This window comes from Chrysemys picta, chromosome 18 (assembly GCF_011386835.1).
Source record: "Chrysemys picta bellii isolate R12L10 chromosome 18, ASM1138683v2, whole genome shotgun sequence".
Taxonomy (NCBI): domain Eukaryota; kingdom Metazoa; phylum Chordata; order Testudines; family Emydidae; genus Chrysemys; species Chrysemys picta.
Window position 1 is genome coordinate 24,874,442 of NC_088808.1, and position 17,862 is coordinate 24,892,303.

Below are 17,862 nucleotides of genomic sequence, written 5' to 3' on the forward strand. Positions count from 1 at the left end.
GCGTGTAACGAATTCACCACACACGTGATGAACCTTCTCCGAGAACAGAGTCGGACACGTCCCATTTCTCCCAAGGAGATCGAAAGGATGGTGGGCATCATCCATCGAAAATTCAGCTCCATCCAGATGCAGCTCAAACAAAGCACTTGTGAAGCAGTAATGATTCTGAGATCAAGGTTCCTTGACGCCAGGTACGTGAGAGGACAGTTTTGCTGCTGCTTTCATTCAGGCAGTGTTTACTGACATGCTCCAGGGTGTGTGTTGATTCACCCCAGGCCATGCCTCTGCCCTTGGGAGGCAGTTCACAGTGCTGTTCATCCACTCAATGGCTGCTTCGGGAAGGGGAGGTTCCCTGCAGAAAGCTTGCATGGAAATGCTGTGTCTTTTTAACATGTTTAGTATAAGGGTTAAATACTTCACTTCAATTCATCTGCCAGAACACATCTCAAAGCTGTACAGGACCCAGGTAAGGGCTGTGATGGGCACCCTGGCAGATATTTGAACAGTTCCAGGGTAAGGTAGCCATGGCGCAGGGTGGGTGTTTTAGAAACGTGGCTTGCAAAATATTGAAATCTGGTAACTGAGGAGTTAATTATCTCACAACCTCTGCACACCGCCTAAGGCTGAGCTGAGGTTAGGGTCTGTGTCCTTGCTGACTAGATGTGCCTGGTTGATGTTGTTTACAAAGGGCCAGATTCTGCTGGCCTTGCTCCCACTGGGGTGTCCTTTGGACTTTACCACGCAAAAGGATGACAGACTCAGGCTCTGAACTTGCACCAGCGAAGCTAGTCAGAACCAGCGTGTAGCAGTCTGGTGGGGTCTCCGGAGTACAGTGCTGCTCCCAGCAGACAGGGTGCTTCTAAAGCTCTCTGGGTCTTTCCCAGGCCTGGGGAACTCTTTCTTTGCTCAGGTTTCAGAGTGGTAGCCATGCTAGTCTGTATCAGGAAAAACAACGAGGAGTCCTTGTGGCACCTGAGAGACTAACCAATTTATTTGGGCATAAGCTTTCGTGGGCTAGAATCCACTTCATCAGATGCATGCAGTGAAAAATACAGGAGCAGGTATAAATACATGAAAGTATGGGGGTTGCTTTACCAAGTGTGAGGTCAGTCTAACGAGACATTTCAATTGATAGCAGTAATGGTGAGGAAATCCAGGGAGTGCTTGATGGCTGCCCAGCATATGCAAGGGGTAGGACAGTGCATCTGCCTGTCTCTCCATGGAGACATCACCAAGTACTTCAGGGAACAACATCCAGGCGCAGGACGACAGTGGGTACTTGAGAGAGGGTGAGGCTGGACAGAGGAGCTGAGCAATGCAATGCCTGCTGATCTCGAGTGCCAGCTTTCTCCACACGATGGTGCAACAACAGAAACAGACAGACTGAAATTACAAGCGGTTTATGGAAACAATTAGGTTTCTTTTGAACCACAGAGCAGGCTGCATTAGTGACCACAGGTGTCATTCCTTCCTGGAGAGCTGCACTAATGCAGATTACAGGAACCTATAGCAATTAGGTTCCCTGAGATGTATGGTATAGGAGAGGAAACTGAGCAAAACCCTCGGAGCCCAAAGTACTGAGCAGAATCCTAGCAATGCCTCCCTGTAGCTAGTACTGTGCACCTTACACCTGAAAGCTGTTAGGAGCTAAACAAGAATGAAATAATTTCACTAATGAGAAGGTCACTGGCAGGTGTGGCAAATTAGGGTAATTACAAACAGTTGGGGAAATGTCTGCAGCCAGGTAAAGCTTGGAGATGCACATTTGAAAGTGATTTCTTTACAAGGAAGGAAGGTAAACAAGGCCAAATGAGCGGAAGCCCAGTAATGAGATAAAGACAGCTCTGGGGAGAGTCTGCCTGCGCCGGGGCCTGCGGGAGGGAGTAACAGAGCCGTGCAGATGGGACTGAGAGCGGGGGCGTTGACGCTCTGCTGCACGCTGGCCTGAGGCACCGGCATTCAGATTGCAAGCAGCCCTGAGGGGAAGAGAACTTTGAAGAAAATGTTCAATGGGTCCTTTCCAAAGAGTGTGCTGAGAAAAACCACTCCGCTGGGTGGAAGGGGAAGACTGGAGCCATGCAAATGGTGGGGTTTGGATTCCTCTGTTCCACAGCCCCTCCCCGCACACTGGGAAGGGAGCACAGGGCCTTCTAATCGAGGGGGAAAAGGCCAGTCCAATGTACTGCTCCCCTGCCTAGTCCTGCTCTCAGCTCACCTCGCTCACATTTCCTGGGTAATTGGACAGGCTGGCGCATGTGCCAGGGCAGCACACTTCAGGACAAATCTCTGTCTTTCAAGCCTAGGCACTGGAGGAAGGAGACGAGAGCTCTGCTTGAGTATCGCGCCCTGTGCTGCACACTAGGACTCACTGATGCCATTCAGACATATCCCATTGTAAGATAACGTGGAGTCAGACCACCCCAGGGACCACCGGAGAGCAACGTTCTCTTAGTCCCTTTGCACGGCCAGGGAGCACCAGAGAGCACCGTTCTCTTAGTCCCTTTGCACGGCCAGGGAGCACTGGAGAGCACCGTTCTCTTAGTCCCTTCGCATGGCCGGAGAGCACCGTTCTCTTAGTCCCTTCGCATGGCCAGGGACCACCAGAGAGCACCATTCTCTTAGTCCCTTTGCACGGCCAGTGAGCACCGGAGAGCACCGTTCTCTTAGTCCCTTTGCACGGCCAGGGACCACCAGAGAGCACCGTTCTCTTAGTCCCTTCGCACGGCCAGGGAGCACCGGAGAGCACCGTTCTCTTAGTCCCTTCGCACGGCCAGGGGCCACCAGAGAGCACCATTCTCTTAGTCCCTTTGCACGGCCAGCGAGCACCGGAGAGCACCGTTCTCTTAGTCCCTTCGCACGGCCGGAGAGCACCATTCTCTTAGTCCCTTTGCACGGCCAGGGTGCACCGGAGAGCACCGTTCTCTTAGTCCCTTCGCACGGCCGGAGAGCACCGTTCTCTTAGTCCCTTTGCACGGCCAGGGAGCACTGGAGAGCACCGTTCTCTTAGTCCCTTTGCACGGCCAGGGACCACCAGAGAGCACCGTTCTCTTAGTCCCTTCGCATGGCCAGGGACCACCAGAGAGCACCATTCTCTTAGTCCCTTTGCACGGCCAGCGAGCACCGGAGAGCACCGTTCTCTTAGTCCCTTTGCACGGCCAGGGACCACCAGAGAGCACCGTTCTCTTAGTCCCTTCGCACGGCCAGGGAGCACCGGAGAGCACCGTTCTCTTAGTCCCTTCGCACGGCCAGGGGCCACCAGAGAGCACCATTCTCTTAGTCCCTTTGCACGGCCAGCGAGCACCGGAGAGCACCGTTCTCTTAGTCCCTTCGCACGGCCAGGGTGCACCGGAGAGCACCGTTCTCTTAGTCCCTTCGCACGGCCGGAGAGCACTGTTCTCTTAGTCCCTTTGCACGACCAGGGACCACCAGAGAGCACCGTTCTCTTAGTCCCTTCGCATGGCCAGGGAGCACCGGAGAGCACCGTTCTCTTAGTCCCTTCGCACCGCCAGGGAGCTCTGCTGGATGGTGCACAGCGGGGTAGAGGCAACAGCCACGCACTTCCTGGCCCCCTTTGAACCTTTCTCCTCACTGCGTGCCCATGGAGGGGCCCTAATATTCTTGAGGTTAAATGGTGAGAGATTCATGCTCCTGTTTCCAGCAAAGAGCTGGTAATTACAGGCCAATAGCCTCCAGTTCCAGATCTGTAACTTCCTGGAGAACAGGTTGGTTCCTGCATGCGAGACTGGTGCTGCCCCGCAGGCTCTGCACTGCCCACCTGCCCGCCTCGAGCCATGGTTTGCTTTTCGTTGTATGATTTTTCCCCCACTGCACCCATTGCCATGGCTCTTGGGGTGCCCCGAACGAGGCGTGCCCAGCGAGGGGTGACGTACTGCAACCAGAGACAGCGTAGTGACAGGATACTGAGCAAAAGCTGAATAACTCTGTCGTTCAAATGGTCAAGGAAGGCAATGTCTGAGAATCGACATGTCATGGCGGTGACTGTAAACTCTTCGTCATGGTGCCGAGAAGAACTTGGGGTGGGTCAGATCATGATGTCATGGAAGTCAATGGCAAAACTCCCCTTGATGTGACTGGGGAAAGGGGCAGGGCCCGTGTGTGTATTGTAACATGCCAGTGAGATACAGTTCTCAGCTGAGTGATAAGTGTGTTGCATACAGACTGGTATGTATTTAGGAAGTAAAGGAGGTTTTATCCTGAACAGAGCCTCCTGTAGACTTCTGTTAACATCTGTACCAGCAATGGATTTCTTTCCTCATTTCAGACGGAAAAGGCGTAACTTCAGTAAACAAGCCACAGAAATCTTGAACGAGTATTTTTACTCCCACCTCAGTAATCCCTACCCCAGTGAAGAAGCCAAAGAGGAGCTGGCAAAGAAATGCAGCATCACAGTATCACAGGTAAGACGAGGCTCATGTCGTCAGCATTGCCATCACCTGCCAGTGCCATCCCTTGCCTGGCAGGGCTGAGCCCTCTTAAGATTTGAGCATAGGTCACGAAGTAGACATGTCTACCCCAGTGATCACTCATGGTTTTGACCAGACACACCTTCCGTAGAGTGCGGCTCCTTTCCTTTGAAAGCAAACATGTTTCACAGACCTGTGGAGGGTAAGGGGTAACATTTGCATAGGTGCAGGAAGTAGCGAGTGCAGAGCATGCCTGGCTCTGATCAGTGTCTGCTGGCTCTAATGTATAGGTCTATCCAGATGGATACTGTTGCTTTGCTGAGTCCCGGCTATGGAAATGAGGGAATTCAGTGGGAAAAGGCTCTCTATCCATGCAGTGCCTGGCTCCTCTGCGTATCTGCCCACCCACACGCCAGTCTGTGCCTTTTCTCTCTTGTCTCAGCTACAGTGGAAGATGCATTCCAATGTCCTTTGAAAGCTCTCCAGGCAATCCAGTAGCCCTTGCCCAATACCCTCTTTTGTGAACATAAAAGTTAATGTCCCTGAAACATACATGTAAAAAGGTGGCAGATAGAAGGGAAATGTGATTGTAAGCTCTTTGGGGCAGGGGTCATGACTTTCTTTTGGGCCTATGAAGAGCCTGGCTTACTTTAGGGTGCAATAAAATGAATAAATACAATTAATACATGTAACCAGCTATTCAGCAGTACATCCTATACAATCTGTGCATGCCGATCAGATCCTTAGATAGTTCATCTCTCATTGTCAGCTATCCATTCCTTAAAACTTAATGTTAATTCAGTGAAAGGCCAGTTTATTGAGAAATATATAATTATCTTTATGGATCAGCTTTTCTCTGATTTGTTGAAGCCTTTTAAGAAGGCTCTTCTCTAGCCCAATCAGAATCCAACTTTTCAATCACAGTACAGTGACAATTATTGCTGCATTGCAGCAAAGTGTATTAGGCAAAGTGATTCCCTCCGTTCAGTCAGTTGGTCTGTCAGCAACGTCATGCAATAAAATAGGGGACCAGAAACAGTGTCTCCTGCCCCAGAAACAAATACCTCTGCTGTGCCAGGATTCTGCTTCCTAGACAAGCCAGACTGTATCTAACCGCTCGAGACTGTTCTCCTGCAATGACTTTCCAGTCATGGACACACTTACACAGAGCTTTCATTTACTCTTTACTGCACCAGCCATTTTAAAAAGAAAAGTAATACTTTGTTTTTATGGCATGTACATTTGGTAGAGCGCCAGAATCCTCTCAGCAAGGCTGGCCCCTGTATTTTGGGAAAAGTTGGGACTTGGTTCTCAGGAAAGTAAGTGGAAACAATAGTTTCTAAATTTTACAGCAAGTCTGTCTCTTACTACTGAAGGCTGAGATGCCAACTCCCTCTAGTTCCAATCAGCTTTGCTTATCAATATTTCAAGTCATTATAAATTTAAAGGAGCAATGCCTGAGGTTAATGTGTTAAGTATTAATGATTGCAGGCTCCGGAATTGGCATTATTAGCGACATAACCTCTGGATCAACCTTTAGCTTTATAATTAAGACACGATTTGAGATTTAGTTTACAGGTCTCCAGTGAAACTGTGGCATTTTCAGATGCTTTATGGTAGATTTAAGTAGGAACCTAGTCTAAAAAAACCACCCAACTCTATAATGTGTAGTAATTCTTAGTTGACATTGGATACACCAGAAGAAATCCAAGACTCAGAAAACCACATTACTAGCCTTTGTCTTTGTCCCCATTTTGCTCTGAAAACTTTCTAAATTAAGGAAAACTTTACCCTGCCGGCGTCTGTAGAAAGACTCTTCAGGTTCTCATTTCCCCGTCCCTGTTCTCTGACCCTCTACTGCTGCCGAGAGCCCTGCATGCTTCTAAACCAGCGAGGTTCTGCTGTGTGATGGTAAGGACATGCCTGGGGTGTGTTTCCTCTGTGTGCGCCCCCCAACACCAAACCCATTCACTCAGGCATAGCGCAGGACTGGGATTTGCCCTTTGGTTATTTCCTGGCATCAAAATACTGAATGGCTAATGGCTGATCTTAGCATCGCTCTGCAGATCTCCACTGGAGCCTGTTGCCTTGCCTCCACTGGACAAACTAAATGCCGCAGGGCACATGGAGCTTGCACTCCACTTGGTTTGGAGTCTGAAAGTTTGCTACTAGTCTCAGGCCTTCTGGCTCCGAAGGCAGCGTAGGCTAGTGCCATTGATAGAAACTAATTAGACTTTGTGAGTAAGAGTCAGTTTTAAAAATCTATTAACATAAGCAGAAGCCAGCGAAATGGGTAGTCAGAAGAGCGCTGGCTATTGATTATCAAGTTTCAGAGACTATTTCTGCTGACCATCAGGGTTTCTTCAGCTCCGCTGGCAGAATAGAAATAGTGACAGACATTGGGGTGCAGAGCGTGGCAGATTTGTTAAAGAGCTGGGATGTGTCCATGCAAGGCTGGAGAACTGCGTATGGCGGAGGAGGAGTTAATGTGCCCAGAACAAGGGAAGTGGTTTGAGAAGACTGGACACCCCTGTGGCGGATGAAGGGCTAGGTCTAGGGAATGAGGAGCTTGGGAAGCCATTCACTGACAGGTTCTGTGTTAATAGATTTGATTGCTTTGCTTTTTCTTGTTTTTAATTGGAAAAGGGCTTTTGATAAGATTTAACAGAATCCAGTGCAAACTAAAATATAAAAACGGATACGTAGCCCCCCAAATGCGGTGGCAATGGGAGCCTAGAACCTGAAGCTAGGTCTGTCTACTGGATGTTTTATACTAGCAGGCATCAGTTGCTCCCCTAACCCGTTAGGAAGCCTGGCAGGATTTGAGCATAGCTTGTGCCTTGGCCCATTTGGCGTCTTCTGTAACGCTGTTTTAATAGACCTGAGTTTTGAGAAGTCCAAGGGAGCTTTGCCTTCGCCTTCAGTAGTTTCAGGATTGGGGCCCCGGTCAGCAGTTAGAGCCTGCTGAATTTAGCATAAATGGGGAGGAAAATGCTCCCAACAGTGGAAGTTTTTCATTTGAAAACTTGCAATACTGGGATTGGTGTGTGTGTGTGTGTGTGTGTGTGTGTGTGTGTGTGTGTGTGTGTGTGTGTGTGTGTGTGTGTGTGTGTGTGTGTGTGTGTGTGTGTGTGTGTGTGTGTGTGTGACGTTCCTGAGCTCTTTGCAGATCTAATGCCCGGGTAAAAAAGAAGATGTGGTGGCTGTTGTATCCTTAGATTTTCAGAGGCATTTGGTAGGATTGCATATGAAAGATCATTCACTCGGGGCCTGATCCAAAGCTCACTGAAGTCAATTGAAGGTCCCCTAGTGACTACAGCAGGTTTTGGTTTGGGAGCTAGAGCAGCAAGGAAAGGGTTAACACTGGGATTAGAAGTACATTAAAATGGTTCATAATATGTTGTGTAAATGGTAGTTTTTCTAACTGGAGGAATGTTCGTGATACACTAGATCGGGTACTATGGGGCCTCTCTTCTGTGAAGTTATGGGTGGGTCAGATTAGAATATCAGATGCAAGAGATCAAAGAGATCAAAGGCTTACGCTGAAACAAAAACAGAGGGGCAGAAGGTGTCATTAAAAAGCACAGACGTCACTATTGTAGCTACGCTTCCGGTTCTGTAGAATCAACAGGATCTTTCCATGTGGGGTCCTGCAATGGCGGCTCCCAGCAGGGCAGGACGGTGGGTGGGAATGGAGACCTGTAGAAATAGTAAAAAAAACGAGGCACCTTGTGGCACCTTAGAGACTAACACATTTATTTAGGCATAAGCTGTCGTGGGCAAGAACCCACTTCATCAGATGCATGGAGTGAAAAATACAGGAGCAGGTATAAATACAAGAAAGGATGGGGTTGCTTTACCAAGCGTGAGGTCAGTCTAAATCAATTAACAACAGAATACCAAGGGAGGAAAAATAACTTTTGAAGTGGTAAGAGAGTGGCCCATTACAGACAGTTGACAAGAAGGTGTGAGTAACAGTAGGGAGAAATTAGTATTGGGGAAATTAAGTTTAGGTTTTGTAATGATCCAACCACTCCCTGTCTTTATTCAGGCCTAATCTGATGGTATCCAGTTTGCAAATTAATTCCAGTTCTGCATCTTCACATTCGAGTCTGTTTTTGAAGGTTTTTTGTTGAAGAATGGCCACTTTTAGGTCTGTTATTGAGTGACAGAGAGATTGAAGTGTTCTCCTACTGGTTTTTGAATGTTATGATTCCTGATGTCAGGTTTGTGTCCATTTATTCAGACTAACACGACTACCACTGAAACCTATAGAAATAGTGTCTCTGTGTTTCAGTGATAGCGGTTATGCTCCCAATAAAGAGTTAATCAGCTTCTGGGAGTGCGATTTTTTTGTAGGGGATGATTTAGCTCAGATGTGGAAAACGGAGTTTAATGAGGAAATGTAAAACCAGTGGCCTGCAGAGAATAAACCCAAATAGAGAGAACGCAACTCCAGGGACCTGTCATTCGGGATAGTGAACAGACAGGGACTGTAGAATGGGTGAGAGACCATCCCTGAAGCCGTCTGCACAGGGTGTGGCTTTAGTAACAATGGCCAATGAGATACTGGTCTGCATCGGCAGAGGAAATGACTATGATTGGGAGCACAAGATCTGGCTGGACCTCACCTGAGTGAGCCCTCCACTTGGGGGAATATTTCTGTTGGCAGCAGGGCCACCCAGAGGATTCAGGGGGCCTGGAGCAAAGCAATTTCGGGGGCCCCTTCCATAAAAAAAAAGTTGCCATCCTATAGAATACTATATTCTCGTGGGGTCCTGGGGCAAATTGCCCCACTTGCCCCCCCCCTGGGCAGCCCTGGTTGGCAGATATTATTGCATAAGCAGGGTGCAGCTTAGGGCCACAGACGGGGCGGCAGGTTTAATCAGTGTTGAAAGTCTGCCCAGGTTGGGTTTATTTTCACTGGGATACGAAAAGGGACCCTGAAGTAGAGAGGGAGACACTGCTCTCGTGGAAGGCAGCAAAAGCCAGAGGATGCATCCAGAAATCCAGGGTAAACTTGGCAATCCATGTAGCAAACTGGAAGGAGTAGCACACCCACGGGGTAAGTAATGGCATCAAAGGAAGTGACTGAATGGGTCTGAGAGGTCTCCTGACCATTGTATGGGAAGAGGGGAGTTGAAATAACTGGAGATTGGGTTGAGATAAACATAAAGATCACAGGCCTGTGGGGACCAGAGGTCTTCCCTTGACCAGGAATCTGTGTCCCCTTAAATGAAAAGCAAATGCCACATTGCAGGAAGAGTCCCTTGGTTTTTTCCAGCAGCTGAGAGAGGAGCTATTTTCAAGTAATGGGAGAGTGAATCTCACGAGAGTCAGAAGTTTGGTTTGGATGCTAATCCAGACTTCTTGAGTCTGCAGACAAGCTGGAAATGTCACAGGGCTTTTGCTGCAAACCTTCTGAGCACCCCTGAGTCTGGTCATTAGAGGGGTACCAAGAGACCAGTGCTCCCACTCCCAGTACTGCCTGTGCCCAGGAAGTGCAAGGGGGGGGGGGGATGAAGAATACATGTTAGAAATCCGCTTTGATTTTACCCAGCCAGGTTCAGCCACTGCTTGTAACCTCGCCCACTGCCAGTCCCTGTAACTCTTTCTTGGGAATGCCGTGGGCGGGTTCCAGGGTCCGGGAGAGGAAGGAACATTTTCTCACTTAAACATTTAATTCAGAGTTCGATGCTGCCCCTTTCAGCAAGTAACTTCCCAGACTACACTGCTCGCTGTAAATCATGCGGCTGGTGGAGCTTCCCTGAGCTGCAAACAGGGCCGGCTGCAGGCACCAGCTCAGCAAGCAGGTGCTCGGGGCGGCCAAGGGGAAGGGGCGGCAGGTCGGGCTCTTCGGCGGCGGGTCCCTCGGTCCCTCTCGGAGGGAAGGACCTGCCGCCGAATTGCCACCGAAGAAGAAAGCGGCGCGGTAGAGCTGCCGCTGATCACGATCGCGGCTTTTTTTTTTTTCTTCTTCTTCTGCCACTTGGGGCGGCAAAAACCCTGGAGCCAGCCCTGGCTGCAAAAACAGTGGATTAGGCTCCCAGATACATTTAGGTGCAGATGGGAGATAAATGGTTTCAGGTTTGATATCAGTGTATAAAATAATATGTAGAACAAGTTTTTCAAGAAATACATAAATACAAAAATGAAATTGTATTAGGTGTTAGTGTTCATAGTTCAAGAGTGTGGGAAAGGTAATTTAGAAAAAAGTGTCCTTAGCAGAGAATCTCGTCAGCTGTAATTTAGAACTATCTGATCAGCATATGTTCGGGGGAGATAAACGATCATCTGTTCTTTACCTACGCTGGCTGCAAAGCTGATGTTCTATACTTTTCAGATGAGCCTCTTTCAGGTGTCATGAACACCAATCAGTCTATCAGACACACTGTAGAAAGGGCATAGTCGTTGGTGAAAGCAGGTCAGTGGATTATGGCAGTAAAAATTTTTACTGCTTCAAACAAAAGAAAAATATGCTTGACAAGAATGTATATTTAAAATAAAAACGGAATCAATGTAAATACAAAGGAATCGAAAGCCAGCTTTTGCATTCTGTTTAAAAAGATTTTTATTTTATTTTATCTTTTGCAAACACATTATAATTAAGAGCCAGGGATTTATGGGCTCCTATCCCTGCCTTCAAATTGGATGCAAATAAATGTAAATAAAAAAGGTGAATATGAAAAAAGTGTTTCTAGAGGTAGAAATATGAAACTATTAACCATGCAACATGCACCATAAATACTCCACATGTAATTTCAAAATTTCATAATCCGTTACATTTAATTAGGCACAGTACATGAAGTGTGCACTGCCAATAAGCACGTGGAAACACAATGGAAAATATTTTGTGCTTTGTGGTGCATAAATGTTCAGTTTACTAATTTCAGTAATGACACTTCACTGTCAGCTGCGTCTTTCACAGAACAAACGCTGACCTGTCCTGTGGAAATAGCATGTGCAGGAAAGCAAGGCAGGCCCACGCCGTACCAAACCCTGCAGTTATGCATCTTGATGATTTAAGTAATAATTTATTGTCTTTTTTATTTAACATTGTAATTAACATGATAAATAAGTGCAACAGTATTGTTTGAAATGTAATATACAATTAAGCCCAATTAATTAATTGGCCTTCCGTGATCAGGAGGAGAAAGATGTTCATTGGTTTTTTTTTATGTGAAGAGAGAGTTTGTTTTAATGAAAAATGTGCTGCTAAGTAGCTTATGTTTGAGACAACTTGCAACAGTTTGGGAAACTGCAAAGTCTGGAGAGCCAGGAGGTGCTAGGTTTCCCAACCTGCTGCTTCACTAGCCACCCGGACACCCCAGCCTGAGAACATTTGTTTTTTGTTTGTACCACTTCTCTGCTGGCCCTCAGCCAGGTGCTCGAGAGCTCACCATTTGAGAAGCGCATCCTCTGCTTCGGAGCTTGGTGTTTCTTCGTGATTACTTCATTCTCTAATAATATCATCTAGCCCTGCATCTGCAGATTTCAGAGGAGTCCGGCGCCATTATCCCCATTTTTGAGATGGTGAAACTGAGCCACAGAGAGGGGAAATGACCTGCCCACAGTCACGCAGCAGGCTGGTGGCACAGGCAAAACTAGAATGCAGGTCTCCTGGATTCCAGTCTGGTGCGCAATCTGGCCGGCCACACAATTTTACCAGGCATGGAGGGGAGGGCAGGTCTACAGCCTCCCTTCCCCCATTGTCCCCTGTGGAGGGGGAATAGAGGACGGTGTTGACCAGCCTGTGATCAGTGGTGGCTTTCTATGGGCTAGCCCTGCTTCTGCAACTCTCCTGATCTCTACCCTGTACCATTAAATACTGCCTGTACCTGGGCCTGTCCCAGGGCCCATCCTGCCAAGACTTGAGCTGGTAACCGAAGCCGTCATGCTGCTGTGTAACCGTTACTGCCGCTCGTAGCAGGGGTGAGGCATAGAGCTTCGAATGGTATAGATCCCTGATAACCTTCACAGGGAGCTCATTGCATGGAGCCACTGTTCCTGTGCGAGCCCACTGCTCTGAGGTGGTCATTAAAAGAGGGTGAAGAGAGTAATTCTGGTGACCAGGAACGTCTTAGCAGTGTCATAAACGAAGTCTAAAATATACCCCCTTCCAGAAGAGCACAGAGGGTTGCAATATGGAAACTCCTGATTTCAGACTAAGCTGTGGAGTACTTCATGCACCCACCTGCTCAGCCGAAAGGTTCTCTCATCTTAAACTGAAATGTTTACTGATCTCCCCGCATCACGAGCACCTCCAGCACTCGGTGCCCACCTGTATGGACAGACACCCCCACGTGGCACTGGAGTATCCGCTGTTCTGAGTGCAGGGAGATAAGGAAGCCATTTGTGTTACGTGGAGCAGCGAATGGGAATTTTTAATGGTCTCACTGGATAGGAAAACCTTTATTCTCTTATTGGAAACAATTTCATACATGTCATGGGATTCTCCTCCCTGGGTCAGTGATTCCCGGATACCACAGCACAGATCCAAAGTGCTCAAACTTTCCTCTGTTCCTAATATCCACTGACATGTTTGTCCATGAGTCACTGTCAGACCTTTCAAGCAAACTTTGAATGAATGTTTCCTGTAGCAGGTGCCTGCTGCTTTGAAAGTGCCTCCCCCTCCTCCAAATAGGCTGAGACAGGGAGCATGAGACTGCAGTCAGGGCCGTATTAAGGCATAGCCACTCTGTGTCCACGAGTAGGGCCCCAGCTCCAGGAGTCAAGTGATTAGGTCAGAATCTCAGATGTCCTGTAACGAAATGAAGTGAGGCTCTAGCCATCACGTTTGTAAAGCTTGAAAACACAAACCAAGCGTAACTGATGCAGACGCCTGCCTGAGTCTGAAGACTGCCTGAAACTATAGCTCTGCGAGGTGTGAACTGCTGCATGGGTGTTAACTCCTAAATCCCCTGTTCTGAAAGAGGCCTCCCGCCACCCCCTGACCACCCGGTGCCAGTGAGAGCCTGGTGTGGGGCTACCCAGGTGGAGTCACAGCAGCTCCCACGCTGGGGTGTGCTGCCAGAACTGACTATGCAGCGTGCTGTGGACAACTGATGCTGCCATTGGGGGCTCTCTCGGTCAGTGCTGGAGTTCTGCTTCCAGGGATCACCCGCCTGATCTCTGCTGCTCCTACTACCAGCCTCCAAGGGTTCAGCTGCAGGTCAGGGTTTTCCAACCTCTCCTAAATCCAGACCCTGCTCCAGCGGGAGCTGGAAAACAGCCCAGGTGTGCTAGGAAAAGCTGCAGCCAGGAGGGACCCCGCACAGGGGTGCAGCCTATGTGCCACATGTGCTTTCCCATGGGGTGGGAGGCAGATAGTCACTGAGCTGGAGGGAGAAGAGTCAAACCCTGATTCCGGTGGGAGCTGCAGGTGCTCAAGTCCCAAGTGAGCCCTGGGAATAACACAGCTGACCCAGACAAACACGAGCACCAGGAAGCCAGCCGAAAGCCTGGCTAAGAGAGAGCCCTGGCCTGTACGGCCCTCCGAGCCTGTGCGCATCCGCCACCACCAAGGGCCTGCCTGGAAACGATGAAATCACAGCAGCTGGAGGCAAGTGGGAGCAGGGCCCAATTATTGCCATGCTCAGAGCTGACGTGCCTACTCGTATTCACTTGCTCACCCCCTGGACCCTCCCTTGTTCTGTCCACATGTCAGTTTGTCCATGTGTGGCCAAGACCTTGGTTTATTAGCGTCTCTAGACTGCAAGCACCTGACTCCACTACAGCTCAACTGCAAATCTATTTGATGAAGGATTTTCTAAAACAATCCGTGGGTGGGCTTGGCGAGATATATACATGAATTCTGATTTTAGTGTCAGAAACAGACTTTTCCGGAGGTGACCGGTGAAACCCTAACCCAAGTGTTGAGCGCAGATTTTAATTTAAAAAAATGTTAAACTATTTCTCAGATATTCATTTAGATGTGGTATGCAGGTTAAACATAACGTATGATCACTGCTCCTTTCATTGCTTCCAATTAAACCTTGCTTGTTAGTTTAACCTCTAGGTAATCCCATCAAACAATTGATGTCAAGGAAACACTGCCCACAGTGGCTTTGGATGAGTGGCCATTAATTTTAATTGCCTTGATATTAAAGATTAAGAAGTATTGGGACTAGCAGAATGGAAACGATCTGATGTCAAGCAAATCCACTCGCTGAGGCTTCCCCAGGCTGCTGGTGATATTAAAATTTTACTGTGAGAATTAAATAAACCTTTATTAGTGATGGCTGTTGTTTGATTGGTCCAGAGGTGGGCATAAACAGAGGGTTCTTACACATCCTCGGACAATATCGTTGATGTACAGAGATTCCTCAATTATGAAACCGTTAATAAAGCTGTAATCTGATTGTCTACAATAATTATTTGCTGGGTTTCATTAATGTATTATTGCTTCCCTGACTGACAAGGTAATATTAAGTGCAATATATAGAATACAATGGAGTATTGTCCAGGGAAAAGGAAGTATAAGGCACACTTTCCTTATTACATTTAAAGCTGGAGGCTTTTCATTAATTATCTTAAATTCCCGCTGTATGGTATATAATTTTGGCATTTTTAAAATCTCCTCCCTATAACCAGGTTGCCTTATCAAGCTATACGATACAGCTGTGTTCTGCTTGTTCCATGTGTTGTCCTTTTAAATGGAATAGCATTCGAGAGCTATAGTCACTTGTATCCATATCCTACAGCGTGGAAGGCAGAAGTACAATTCCTGGGGATTTCTGTTTCTTTTTATGAGAGGGAAGGAGCTGTGCAGGGTTCCTGTGTCTGTACAGATGGGTGCTATTTCCTTTGTGTCAAGGGATGTTCCACATGGTTATTTAAAAACAAACAAACAAAACCAAGCGCAGCATCAGCTGATGGTCATGACTCCATATCTGGTATCATGGAAACAGGAGTTAGAAGTTTAAGGCACTGCTCCAAGATCCATTGATGTCAGTTAAAAGACTCACGTTGATTTCAGTGGGTGTTGGACTCTGTTGGACCGTGGGCCCCTAGCAAGTGAATGGAAATAAAAAACAGACCTGACTGCAGCCCGTATGATTCATGGAAAGGCAGGCAGGAGAAGGCATGCATCTAGGGACACAGCAGAGACCACCAAACCAGCCTTTGTGACCCACGAGGCCTGTGTTTGTCACGTAACTCCATCCCAGTCCTTACAGGGTTTGCTCTGAAAAGACCTTCTTCTAAAACAGACTCAGCCTTGGCCAAAAATGGAAAATTGGTAGATTTCTGTTTATCGGTAACTGTTGTTTTCTGAAAGTCATCATTAATAGGACAAAAATTCTTGTTCCCTACCCAGGGAATATCTTCCTTTACGAGAGTGCCGGTGACTGTGAATTCAGCTGGTTGGATTTTGAATATCTTTCTGTTGTGCATAGGCCTCCAAATAGCAGTCAGACTTGCAGTCACTACCGATGGGGCTTAGATGTGGACAAAGACCAGGAGTGAAATTTCTACATGCCATTGCTAGTCTGGCTTTCCCTCCAAGGGAAGGGCGGGAGTTTGGGCTTGTGCTTAAGGTAGCAGACTAGGTTTCAAGAGACCCTAATTCAATTCCCTGCTGGCCACAGACTGCCAGAGTGACCTGGGGAGAAAATTTCTCAGTGCCTCATTCCCATCTGTACAATGGGGGCAATAGTAATAAATACTCGCACCCTTTGCCTGTCTTGTCTGTTTGGAGCATAAGCTCTTGGGGCAGGGGCTGTCTCTTACTATGAGTTTGTACAAAGTGCAGGACAATGGGGCCCTGATTTTGTTCCAGACCTCTAGGCACTAGTGTCATAAAGTAATGATCATCTGAGAAATTTAGTTTTTGAATATGTTTTAAAATCATCAGACAGTGATAACTGTTGTTTATCTGTGACTATGAAGTTGCACTAATCTTTTCATAACTAAACAAAGGACATGCAGCGAGCCCGATGAGTACAAGGGGGTGAAGTCCAGAAGTTGAATGTTCTAAGTGAACATGGCAGTGTTCACGTCAGCGACTGCCATACAATCTTGTAAACTGCAGATTTCCATTGTTAGGGACCCGTTTCCTTTTAGAATTACATTGCAGAGTGTCGGCATGAACACAGTGCAAATAGCTATGTTCATGGAACAAGGCATTTTCTTGATGGCACCGCATCTGTAATGAACTGTGATGATTAATTAAGAACTTTATTCTAAAGGCTGAAATTAGAAATGTTTGTATGATTTCTCAATGGCTTTGTTTAAGCTGCTCCAGCCATGACCTTTGCATGGGTTAATAGTTAGAGCCTTATCAGCCATCTTGGCATCCATGCAGTATCTTCAAAGGGAGATGACAAAGCAACTTTTCATCCATTATTGATTTATATTGTTCCTTTCATTTTCAGCAGACCAAACACGACTCCAACTGTAGGGCTGCCAAGGTTGTTCCAGCCCAAAAATAAAGAACAATTGCATTCGTTTCCAGCTCTCTCTGTCTTTCACTTAATCAAATGTTACCTTTACCTCCCTTCAGTGGTTCTAGTGTTCATTTGCTTGACAAATGCCTTGTTGTTAACAGTAGGCAAAACCATGCTAACTGCACAGCAAACTCCAAGATGCACGTTGTCATAAGAGTAACCCCTTGTGTATTCGTTTTGCCAAGAGACAAACTGAACCATGTCATGCTCATATCTATAATAATACTCAACTGATCCTTGATTATTGCTTAGTTAGTCTGAGTACCTAGCGGATATTCGATTGAAGGCTGGGGATTGTGTATTTTTGATGGACCCAAACTTGACATTTGGAAGCGATCTCACCTCTTCCTGCCGAACGCTATTAGAGGCTTGACTATTTTTCCCTTTTTCTCCTCCCAACCAATAGGTATCCAACTGGTTTGGCAATAAGAGAATCAGGTACAAGAAGAATATAGGGAAGTTTCAGGAAGAAGCCAATCTTTACGCTGCAAAAACAGCTGTGACTGCAGCACATGCCGTGGCAGCAGCTGTCCAGAATAACCAGACAAACTCCCCCACCACACCAAACTCTGGTACGTACCAGGAGCCTTTTCATTCACCCAGCCCAGTAAATGAAAACATCCTGAAAAGCCAAGTGGGAAGGATTTGCAGTGAATTTGGTTTGGTTCAGAATGTCCAGACTTAGCCGTGGCATCATGTAAGAGTGTAGAGTGGGATTTCTAAGAAATGTCGGGTGTTGGTTTAACCGCCCCATTAACGTCCATGGTAGAATGCCAGTCGACTTCAGTGGGAATGGAGTCTGGCTAATGCTGAGCACTTTTGAGAAGTCACGGCCAGTGTCAGCTTCTTGGCAGTTTCCTTGTCCCGTAGCTGTTTCCGCAGTGTTTTCTCCCCCACTTAAAGAAGAAGTCAAGCAGAGCTCCATGGCTGTTCAACACTGCGTTGAAGGCTTGAAAGGTTGAGTGACGAATGAAATGGTGTAGAGGGGAATA

The 17,862-nt window shown here is 47.3% G+C and overlaps 1 protein-coding gene across 5 annotated transcripts in view; it reads left to right on the top strand.

Moving 5' to 3' along the window:
* PBX3 (PBX homeobox 3) overlaps positions 1-17,862 on the top strand; it is a 167,477-nt gene that overhangs the window by 142,780 nt on the left and 6,835 nt on the right. For all 5 annotated transcript variants that reach the window (XM_065572121.1, XM_005279423.5, XM_005279422.4 and 2 more), the window contains 3 exons: positions 1-191; positions 4,283-4,418; positions 17,277-17,442. In XM_065572121.1, the coding sequence (XP_065428193.1) occupies positions 1-191; positions 4,283-4,418; positions 17,277-17,442 (493 nt within the window). The remainder of the gene's footprint in view (positions 192-4,282; positions 4,419-17,276; positions 17,443-17,862) is intronic.